General features: G+C 45.1%; 1 protein-coding gene across 1 annotated transcript; it reads right to left on the bottom strand.

The window, feature by feature from the left end:
* Positions 1–3,709: 3,709 nt before the first annotated feature.
* Positions 3,710–9,484, bottom strand: SMIM8 (small integral membrane protein 8). Its single transcript, XM_038396515.2, has 3 exons — positions 9,343–9,484; positions 7,496–7,653; positions 3,710–4,080 (listed from the first exon to the last, which is right to left on the bottom strand). The coding sequence occupies exons 1-3, from the start codon at positions 9,467–9,469 to the stop codon at positions 3,922–3,924; spliced, it is 444 nt and encodes a 147-aa protein (XP_038252443.1). The 5' UTR covers positions 9,470–9,484; the 3' UTR covers positions 3,710–3,921.
* Between the last annotated feature and the right edge of the window lie 1,285 nt (positions 9,485–10,769).

Raw genomic sequence — 10,769 nt, 5'->3', positions numbered from 1 at the left:
TTAAGCAGCATCTCATCAAATTTTTTATTACTTAAGGCATGGCCACAATTCCTCTCAAATCCAAGCAGTTTTAAGGGATTTTTAAAGTATTTAGCAATGGCTACTGTTTCAAATATTTGGATCATAGTATTTTCTCTTAAAGAGGTGAATGACTCATGGGTGGCATGGGGAAGCAAAGAGTCTCCACTCAAAAAACCACTGTGGCTTATTTTTGTCAAGGTAGGAATTTTCTTGTAAACTTCAATACCACTGTTGAAAAGGAAATCTACAGAAACAGGACAAAACTAAACATTACTGGTGCTGTTTGTGTATCCCCAGTTCACATAAGTGAAGCTGTGCTTTAGAGATTTGAGTTCACGCTTTTGATCACTGCTGTAACCGTGTGCTGTATTTGCAGGAATCAGATATTTACACTGACGAATGTCAGCCATGTTTCTGTACTGTCCATTAATATACTGTATGCATCTTTGCACTCAAACTGTTTTCTGCACTTTATGTATATCATCTATGTATTATTAAGATTTGTTTAAAAAGTAATAGCTACAAGGAGGTAAGTATGACCGAGAGCTGAAAAAATGAAAAACTAGGCTGAATATTCCTCCTTCAATCCGTAAAGGTTTGGATCAGTTTGACTAATTAGTCCCGACTCCAACAACAAACACCACACCTGCCCTTGCAGCCAGACCTTAGTCTTATACTACATAGTTTCATAGCTGCATTCACCGCGCCCCTCTCCTTGACTCAGTTCTAAACCCTTCCCCTCCCCTTCTTTCACTGTTACTACTGCTCACTTCTAGGGCCACCTTCACACCACAAAATAAGTTATGACCCACTCTTGCATTATTCCCATATATCACAAACCCCTTCAGAGTAGTTCTTGCTCACTAGGATTGAAGCCCATTGAAACAATGTAGGCTTAATATATTTTAATGAATGAAAGAATTATCTGGTTAAAATTCCACATAATAGTTATTAAATGAAAGAGTTAGTCTCAAGGCTCTTTCTTATCCTGTCCTATAAAACAAAAGGCTAGGAAAAAATATCTTGTTTTGCCCATGTTAAAAAGTTCTAGCCACCTTTTAGTAGTGCCCCCAGGCCTTGGACCAGGGACTTGAAAATTGGAAGAGGGTGGTCTTTGTGTTGGGAACATGCTTTTTCCTGTCACTTAAAATCCATCCACATTTGGCCAAGTTATATGAGTCTTTGAGAAATCAGTTTCCACATGCTCAGTAGAGACTTCTTAGATTTTCATAACTAAATATCCCAAAGATTCTCTCTGCACTGTGCATGCTTCAATCCAGGGCTGGGCAGGGCTTTTCCTGCTGTGATAGCTCTGGGCTGTGACAGGTCCAGGTCAGGGCAGCTGGACTGACAGCAGGGAGCTTGTCGTTCATTTGCTCTCGCTGACCCTTTTGCTGGGTCCAGGCAGGGTGAAGGAGCAAGTTGCTGATTCAAATGCAGAGGGGATCATATCCAGAGCGGGGAAGACAGGTAAGGGGAGTAGACTGGGATAAGGAGCCTGCATGGAGAGGTAGAGGAGATACTTGAACTGGAGGCTGGCAGAAGATAGGACAATTAGGCACTGGGATGTGGGAGATGACTGACTGGCTGGGCAAGAAGACTGAAAAGGGGGACTGTGACTGGATGGCAAGGAGCTTGGGAGACAGGGAGGGAAATAGGTGAGGACTGGGACCTAGGAGGGAGAGACTGAGATCAGATGAGGAGCCAGAGGAGACTGGGACTGGCTAGGCAAGGAGACTGGAACTGATAACTAGTAGGGCAAGGGACGGGAAAAGGAGCTGAGATGGGAGAGGAGCCAGATCTAGCGAGGAGCCAGAGTGCAGGGGAGAACTGGGAGAGGGAGGGGTTGGGACAGGATTCTGGAGGGGCAAGACCAGGACAAAATGGTTAGGAGTCGAGACCGGGACTGGCTAGGTGAGAATGGGAGTGGGACAAGGAGCCAGGAGAGGGGAAGAGACAGGACTGGGACAGGTTGGAGTGGATGGGGCATAAAGGGTCATTCTTAAGAGGAATGAGCAGCAGACTGTGTGATCACTAGAGCTTGGAATGAAACACAAAATTCTTGTTTCACAATTCCTTTTCTGTCAACAAATATCAGTGAAACCCACTAGAAAAGTTTCAGAGTAGCAGCCGTGTTAGTCTGTATTCGCAAAAAGAAAAGGAGTACTTGTGGCACCTTAGAGACTAACAAATTTATTAGAGCATAAGCTTTCGTGAGCTACAGCTCACTTCATCGGATGCATTTGGTGGAAAAAACAGAGGAGAGATTTATATACACACACACAGAGAACATGAAACAATGGGTTTATCATACACACTGTAAGGAGAGTGATCACTTAAGATAAGCCATCACCAACAGCAGGGGGGGGAAAGGAGGAAAACCTTTCATGGTGACAAGCAGGTAGGCTTGTCACCATGAAAGGTTTTCCTCCTTCCCCCCCCTGCTGTTGGTGATGGCTTATCTTAAGTGATCACTCTCCTTACAGTGTGTATGATAAACTCATTGTTTCATGTTCTCTGTGTGTGTGTATATAAATCTCTCCTCTGTTTTTTCACCAAATGCATCCGATGAAGTGAGCTGTAGCTCACGAAAGCTTATGCTCTAATAAATTTGTTAGTCTCTAAGGTGCCACAAGTACTCCACTAGAAAAGTACGTACATCATTCCCCTCTAGTGCGAGTCTTTTCAGAGGATGACAACCTACTGTTAGCTCACATGGCAGAGTCATGTGCAATGGTTATAAAGTTTCCAACCCTGCTGATGACTCGTATGGGTTTCAATATGACACCACATGATAAAACTCTATAGAAATTCTATCAGTTGGCTTAGTTAAAAACATAGGAAATGAGACAAAAAACTATGTTAAAATAAAATTATTAAGGTTGCAAAGTCAAGCACTCAAAAGTTAGGAAATGGAAAGAGGTAGGGGTTCTGTAGAAAAAATAGTACGTGATCATCTAATTAAAGATTGGAGTATAATGCAGATACACAAGGAGGCTGAATTAAGGCTGAACAGGAAACCTTAACTCTAGCATTTCCTAACTTGTGAATGCTTGACTTTTCTACCTTAATATTCTTGTAAAATTGTTTTGTGTGTGTGTAATTATTTCAGAAACTGTAAAACTTGTACATTTTATTAATATAAAAATAATTAACTACATTTTATATACAGAAAATACCCTCACCATTTTAGAATTTCCTGTGTTTTAGACTACACTGATTCCAGTGACTAACAAGAAATTGATGGCATATATTTTCCAATGAAGGAATATGTAGTTTTTAAACCAAAATTAGAAATAAAACCAGTCACTCAAATGAACAGAAAAGGATGTCTTAACAAAGGATTTATATAAGAGAGTAAATTAGAATTTTGAATGGTTGATTTAGATCAGTATTTACAGAGTTCTGGACTTTAAAAAACTTGTTAGATGTTTTGTCTTTTTAAAAAATATCTTTAGTTGCAAATGCAATATTAAAAAATGCAGATTTTGCAGCTCAAACAAACTACCATTTCCCACACACAACGTGCCTTGAATTTTAAAACTGCTTTCCCTCTTGCCAAAGCAGACCATAAAAAGATGAGTTAAACTATCACAGAAATTTCTGAAGTCACTTATCACTATAGTTTCCAGCTCACACTTAATTATTTCTTTCTTACCTACACACTGTAATCATCAACTCAGACAACTGTTCTTAACACTTTATTACTTTGTATGTCTTCTGTAAAGTTTATAGGTACAGGCATGGCATTGTAAAATGGAAGGAAATTGGATTAAATTTTACAAACATCATTTCAAGAATTGCATAGAAAAGTTAGCAGACACCTAATTTAACATTAACAATTCAGATGCCTAAATTGCCAATTACTCCTCTCTCTTTCTCGGTTATTAAGCAGCTTCTTTAATCCCACTTGGAAGTCTTCCTCCTCATATACCTGGCTCCTTCACTGTCAACAGCTTCATAGAGATCCTTTTTATTCTCTTGTGTTGCATGCAAATAACCAATGTAGGCCACACACAGGGTAACTGTTATGAGTCCAAAGGCCATAACAGGTTTGTTCTGTCAAAAGAAATTAATATGCACTTTTAGTCAGCTATTTTGGTTTTTTGATCCATCATGTACATCAGTCTCTTGGCTCATGGCATTCCAAGTGACCAGGGGCCCTCTCTGACTTCTCTTTATGGCAATAACACCACTGCCACTTTTGAGACCTATGCAAACAGTTGACACAAATTGACACAATGTTGGTGACTACCATCTAGGCCATTTTCTTTCAGAAAGGAGGAAGAGGATAATGTTCTTCAAGGATAAAAATATTTTCTATGAAAGAATCATGAAGTTAAAAAAAATGCTACCCGCTCCCCTTTCTAGAGACCATGTGTGGCAACATCCAGTGTTCTCTGAGCCTCCACAGGTCATAATATTGTTTCATGGATTGGCCAGAAGCAGAGTTCCTAAAGGTGATAAGACTTTTCTGCAACACATTCAATCTAGATTTACGACTGGGGCAATACACTGTGCTCCTGTCAAAATAATTTTATTTCTCCTAAAACCGATTTACAAATTATTGTCACGAAACCTACTTTTATTAAATGGGTCAAATTCTGCCTTTTAATTTTGTGCAGTCTTACCAATGTCTCTGGGTTATGCAGGTGTAAAACAGAATTTCACCTACTTAGTTACAAAAATGGATATTGTAACAAAAATATTAGTTGGCATATTGTAGGCTTTGCTGAAGCCCTAGGCATAACTAGCAGTGTGAACGGAAGGCTGTGACCCAAAGTAGGCCTTGGCAGTATAGTAACACACCTTGTATTGGCTAGCCAAGTAAGTACATTCCTGACCAGAGAGGATTGTACAAAAACACACAGAGTTCTCAAATAAGAACGTAAACAAATTCCCAAGACATTGTACAGGAACGCACAGACCCCTTATAAAATAAGGATGGGATGGCAGAATAATAGATGAGGATGTTTTGTTTGAACTAGCAGATACAAGGTATAAGGATCGGAATTAACAATATTTGGAGTGTAATATGTAACTTGTCTGTATCAAAGTATAAAAGGAGAAGTCATAGGAAGGGGATCTTTGTATCAGACGAGGGGACAGCATCCTGTTATGCTGACTGAGCCTGTACGTTGTCACGGGCACACGTCTTAGTGTCCCTATGAGCCACTGGACAAAGCACTAGTACTGTGTTTTGCTGAAAATAAACACGGCAGAGTGCCTTCGCCACCAAACTGAGCCTGTGGTCTTTCTTTATGAATAACATTGAGGTCTGCTGAATTAGCATGCTGCACTCTCTGCACGTGCAGCTAACACTGGAGCTCCAAGAACAGCCGCACGAGCAGCATTAACAACACTCCGCAGCACTAGCACCACCAAGCTAGTATCCTATATAAAAGAATGTTTAAAGTAATTTGCCACATTACCCTTCCATATCAGATCATTTAATAAAACGGAATTAAAAATAGTAAGCAAACATCTCTTGGCTATTTTTCCCACCATATTTAGTTTTTCAATTTACTTTACACATTTTAAGAGGCTGTTAGAGAGTATATCTAGAGCTGGTATTAGAAAGTAGACACTATTGAAATAATTGTCTCTTGCTGCAGAGCCTCCAAAGTTACCTAGTGTTCTAGCTGCTGCCACGGCCAGTACCACAGAATCAGAGTATCAGATCAGCAAAATGTGCTGGATGGCTTTAACCTATCCCCGGCTATTTAACAGGAAGAAAACAAATGTTGTATTAAACAATTATTAAGTTAAAAATTATCCATAAAAAGTGGTAACTGGTTTCAACATTCTGTAGAGAATGGTGAAATAGGCAAGCACAGCAGATCTTAAAATCTAAAAGGTCCCTCAAGTTCGTGGCACTTAAACAGGAAAAACCCTTACTTTTTAAAAACAAACATTTGTCCTTTCATCTTAAAAACTTTTAAAAATATTTAAATCCTCTTTTTACCCTTTTAAATATGAAGAAGGCTCCCTGTAACTAACGCATCAAATCACAAAACTCTGCAGATTCATGGGAGTCCCTCTCACTAGATTAACCCTGGGGGAATTCTGCACCCTGTGTGGGGCGCAGAATTCATACTGTCTGCAGATTTCTTGGCTCCCCTGCAGAAAAATGGCGGAGCAAAGAAATCTGTGGGGAACACACACCCCTTCTACAGCAGCCCGGGCGTGTCTGCTGGAAGCAGCCAGCAGCAGAGAGCAGATCACCACGGGGTGAGGAGGGAAGCTGGGCTAATGTGCCTCCATGGAGAGACGTTAAGGCTGGGGAGGACTCGATGCCTGCCTGATTGCAAATGAGTGAGAGAAACTCACTCTGTCCCTCTTGTTGCTGTTGTTGCATCCTGGGCTTGGAGACATAGGGCTGTATGAAGCAGGCTCTGTCCCTGAGGCAGAGCAGAAATGTAACAACTAAACAGGCAGGCTGCTAATGTTCCCATTGTTAGTTAATTGTTCCCATTCTTAGGGCATATCTTCACTAGCAACATTAAAGAGCTGCCGCGCTGGGAGAGAGCTCTCCCAGTGCTGAAAAAAACCCACCTCCACGAGGGGAATGGCTCCCAGCGCTGGTGTACTGCCAACACTGCCACTTTACAGCACTGAAATTTGCAGCGCTCAAGGGGGTGTTTTTTCACACCACTGAGCGAGAAAGTTATAGCGCTGTAAAGTGCCAGTATAGACAAACCCTTAGTCAATTAAGGCTTCTTTACCTTGCCAGAGTGGTGTAAAGGAGCCTTATTGTAAATGACAGTAACGGGATCCTCAGCTAGGAAGGTTTATGGACTTTCTCGCTTTTTTCCTGTGCCAGAGAGGCATAATGGGGTTAGATTACAGCTCAGATCTATTTTACTTATCCATTTAAAAAAAATGCAGCACAATGATTAGCAAAACTGTATGACTGTCATATGTGAAAGTCTGAGCAATTTAAAGCGACAGCCTACTTTACAGAACACCAAATACCAAAATAAAAGTAATGTAATTTAAATGAAAATCCAGGATTATAACTGGAATGCAGGGTCTTGGTTATCAAGTATTTGTAACTTAATTTTCATGTGTTTAGGAAATGCTGAACAGTTTTTGTGATTTTTTTCCTGTATGGTAGTTTAAACAAATTACCAAAATAAGTGAAACTGGTATAATTGTATTGCATTATTTGGACAAATAAAATATGCAGAATTTTGGAATTTTTGGTGCAGAATTTTGGATTTTTTGGTGCAGAATTCCCCCAGGATATTAGATACCAGAACAGTCTAACAGTACACGGGGAAAACAGAAACTGACTATACACAAAGTGATGTCAAATATGCAAAGTAATCAAACTGGAAAAATGTGAAAACTATTTTTCAGTTATAATATTCTTAGGTGGTACTTATAACACTAATGGCTGAAATGTGTTTTTTAAAAAAATGTATCTCAAAAATGCATTTTTAAACATATTGTCTCTGAAGACGCCTCTTACAGGTTTAATGAAAAGCTCTGGATTCACAGCTCGGAACAGGGTGGTTGTACGAACACCCCTGAGTCCTGGAATTCGACTGTCTTTCTCTTTGGGTGCTTCTTTTTTAATGTTTGGGGGCTCAGGTGCTGAGGACATCTTGATTAATGATGAATTGTTACCTAAAGATAAAATAAAAAAATAAATGACATTTTTGAACACTTATTTTTGAAGAAAATGAATTATAGTTCACGTTTCATAGACCAGCGTTTTCCCAGCATTATGTTCTCCTTTGCTCATGCCAAGTACTGCCTCTGGTACTTCACAATTATGCCACTCATACTTGGATAACTGGTTGTTTCATAGGTTGTTATTGATCCCAGCGCTGGTGTGCCTTCATGTGGTGATTCCCAACACTACCCCGATAACCGTAAGAGTTTGAGGGCCATTGTCTTTTTGATCCCTATTGGGATGCTACTCATCATCTTATTCGGTGTGGATACTGTACTCTCAAATGGGCCCACCCTTGGCTGTTTCAAACCCTTGTCTCATTTTCATACTGAAAGTGCATGTCACACCTCGAACTCCTGAGAGATCACTAAATATGATCAAAACAAGTCAGTTAATTTTGCTTAAATAGTTCTCATAGGTCCCAGAATCCTCAGCAAGCAACTCCATTTTAGGCCATGTCTACACCACAGGTGCTACAGCAGCACAGCCGTGGCACTGTAGCTATCCTGCCATAGCGTAGAGGCTTCCTACATTGAGGGAAAGAGTTTTTCTGTAAATGTAGGTAATCCACCTCTTGGAGCAGCAGTAACTAGGTTAATGGAAGAATTATTTTGTCAACATAGCCGCATGTACAGCAGGGATTAGGCTAGCTTAACTGAAGCGCCCATGGGTATGAATTTTTTCACACACAAGCGATGTAGCTAGGTTGAGCTAAGTTTTTTGTGTAAGCCAGTCTCTGGCCTCTCTCAGAGTTGACTGTGGTTCAGGACCTTGCAGCTTTGGACCATGAATAGTCCCATTAATTTAAACGGGCCTGATCCCGCAAGGTGCTGAATGACATCCTCAGCTCCCATAGACTTCAATGACATCTAAAGGTACTTAGTACCCCGCAGGGTGCTAGCGCCATGTCGAAAGCACAGATGTAAGGATGGGTATGACCACACCCATCCGGGGTAATTCTGCATCTCTTCGAGGCGCAGGGGTGGGTTTTCTTTTAAACCCAGCTCGAATAATTTAAAACCAATTGAACCGAGACCCCTTGCAGCACTTTCTGAATGGGACCCTAAAGGACAAGATTCAGAACTGCCCAAACCCTGGCTACCTGGAGGGAGGGAGGGGATGGAAACACCCGCACTGGGGAAGGCCTTTAATAAATTGTACTGGCAGGTCATTTCCCTTGGCCCCTGCCCCAGAGGAGAGGGGCACAGGCGCTGGGGCTAGGGGTGCGGGGAGGGCGGCAGCACCCCCTGTCTCCGTTAGACGCGGGCTTTACAGTCTGGTTCAACGGCGCTCAGCAGCCCCCCCCCCCGAGCGGGGCGGCGGCGGGGCCAGGCAGATTTTGCAGACATCCGCTGGACTTTGAAAAATGCTCTCCCCGGGCTGGGCCCTGCGGCGCGTCTCGGCTGCCCAACCAAACAGGTCCGAGCGGAGTCCCGCACGACTACACAGCGAGGCTCTTCATGGCGGGGGGCCGGGGGCCGGGGGCAAAGGCGGTGAAGGCGGCGCGCCCTGGCACGGAGGCGGCGGGTTGAGGGGTCGGGGCGGACGCGGGGGCTGCTGCAGGCCCGGCCGATCCCCGCAGCGCAGTTGGGAGGGGGGGCGCCCGGGTCCCACCCTTGGGTCCCCGCCCCCGCTCTCACCTCGCCGCCGCCGCCGAGGAGCCTCCGGCCGCTCGGGAGCCTGGCGCCGCCCCGCCCGGCGTCCCGCCTTTCCCCCGCCCCCCGGCTCGCGGGCCCAGCCCGGCCGGAGCCACGAGACCAGGGGCATCGCGCGGCCCGTGCCCTGCCCCCGTCGCGTCACGTGTCCGCCATCCGCCTCCATTACCCGAGCCCGCCCTCCCCCGGGCAGGGATCGACCCGAGCCGCGTGCCCGGGGCGCCCCCGCCTCGGCTGTGCCCTGCTCCTCGCGCCTGCCCCTGTTGTGTTTCTTCTCTGGTCCCCAGCCTCCCCTCTCAGACTCCACCCGCTCGCAGGGCGTTGGGCCTGGTGAACTCTGGCCGCTCTCCGCTCCAGCCATCGCACGCATCCCTGCCGGCTGCTGGTGCGTCAGCTTCGGGCAGACAGGCGGCGGCCTGTGCGGCCCCCGGCGCGCCGGTGCTTAGGGTTCGGGGCTCTCCCTGCTAGGGTGACCAGCTGCCCCGCTCTGCCAGGGACAGCCCCCAGCGTGGGGCCCTTTTCTTACCTAGACACCTATTACCCACCCCGCCCCCATTGTGCACACTTGCTCTCTGACAGGTTTCAGAGCAGCAGCCCTGTTAGTCTGTATCCTGCACAAAGGAAAGGAGGACTTGGGGCACCTTAGAGACTAACCCATTTATTAGAGCGTAAGCTTTCGTGAGCTACCGCTCACTTCATCGGATGCATGTGGCGGAAAAGTGAGCGGTAGCTCACGAAAGCTTACGCTCAAATAAATGGGTTAGTCTCTAAGGTGTCCCAAGTCCTCCTTTTCTACTTGCTATCTGGTCACTCTACTCCCTGCTGGGGTCTGGGCTCAATTGCTGGTCACCGAAGACGTTCCCTTTGCCACCCTCTCTGGAGGAAGCGTAGGGACGGTTCTGTGCACACTGGGGATAAGTGGGCAGCTCCAGGGGTAGGCAGGTGAGCTGGGTCTGCCTCCAGGAGGGTTATGGCACTCGCTTCTCTTTTGTTTTGCCCTGCACTGCACGGTGCTGTGCTCTCAGGTGCCAGTGGCGCTCGAGGGGGCAGTGTCTATCATTATCTTAGCCAGCCACCTTAGTGCAGTTGGTAGCACAGCGGTCTCCCCCTCTAAAAGCCCTGAGCTTGACCCTCAGAGGATGTACAGTGGCTGTTTTCTAGGGTGACCACTCACATGTTCTGGAAGCCTGCACATTCCGGCACCTCTGGGAATGGCAGGGCCTGCGCCTGCCAGCGTGACCTGAGATGTACGGTGTGTGCGACATCATGCCACACGGGACATCATTTCCAAGCGTGCACGCCTTGCCCCCACTGTTCTGAGCTTGCATGCAGCGTGTCTGAGGTCATGCGAGTGGCGAGCAGAGCAGTGCACTGTTCAAAATGGCATCTCCTATGGCAAGGGTTCTCAAACT

The sequence above is a fragment of the Dermochelys coriacea genome, chromosome 3, assembly GCF_009764565.3.
Source record: "Dermochelys coriacea isolate rDerCor1 chromosome 3, rDerCor1.pri.v4, whole genome shotgun sequence".
Lineage (NCBI taxonomy): Eukaryota > Metazoa > Chordata > Testudines > Dermochelyidae > Dermochelys > Dermochelys coriacea.
The sequence above is the reverse complement of the archived record's forward strand: the minus strand, read 5'-3'. Positions and strand labels throughout refer to the sequence as shown.

What these genes read in the sequence shown, in the direction of transcription:
- SMIM8 (XM_038396515.2), bottom strand. Translation starts at nt 9,469, where the DNA reads ATGCCCCTGGTCTCGTGGCTCCGGCCGGGCTGGGCCCGCGAGCCGGGG. An exon ending in TCCTCGGCGGCGGCGGCGAG is followed by an intron (nt 7,654 to 9,342) that starts GTGAGAGCGGGG and finishes TTTTATCTTTAG; the next exon opens with GTAACAATTCATCATTAATC. An exon ending in CAGAGCTTTTCATTAAACCT is followed by an intron (nt 4,081 to 7,495) that starts GTAAGAGGCGTC and finishes TTCTTTTGACAG; the next exon opens with AACAAACCTGTTATGGCCTT.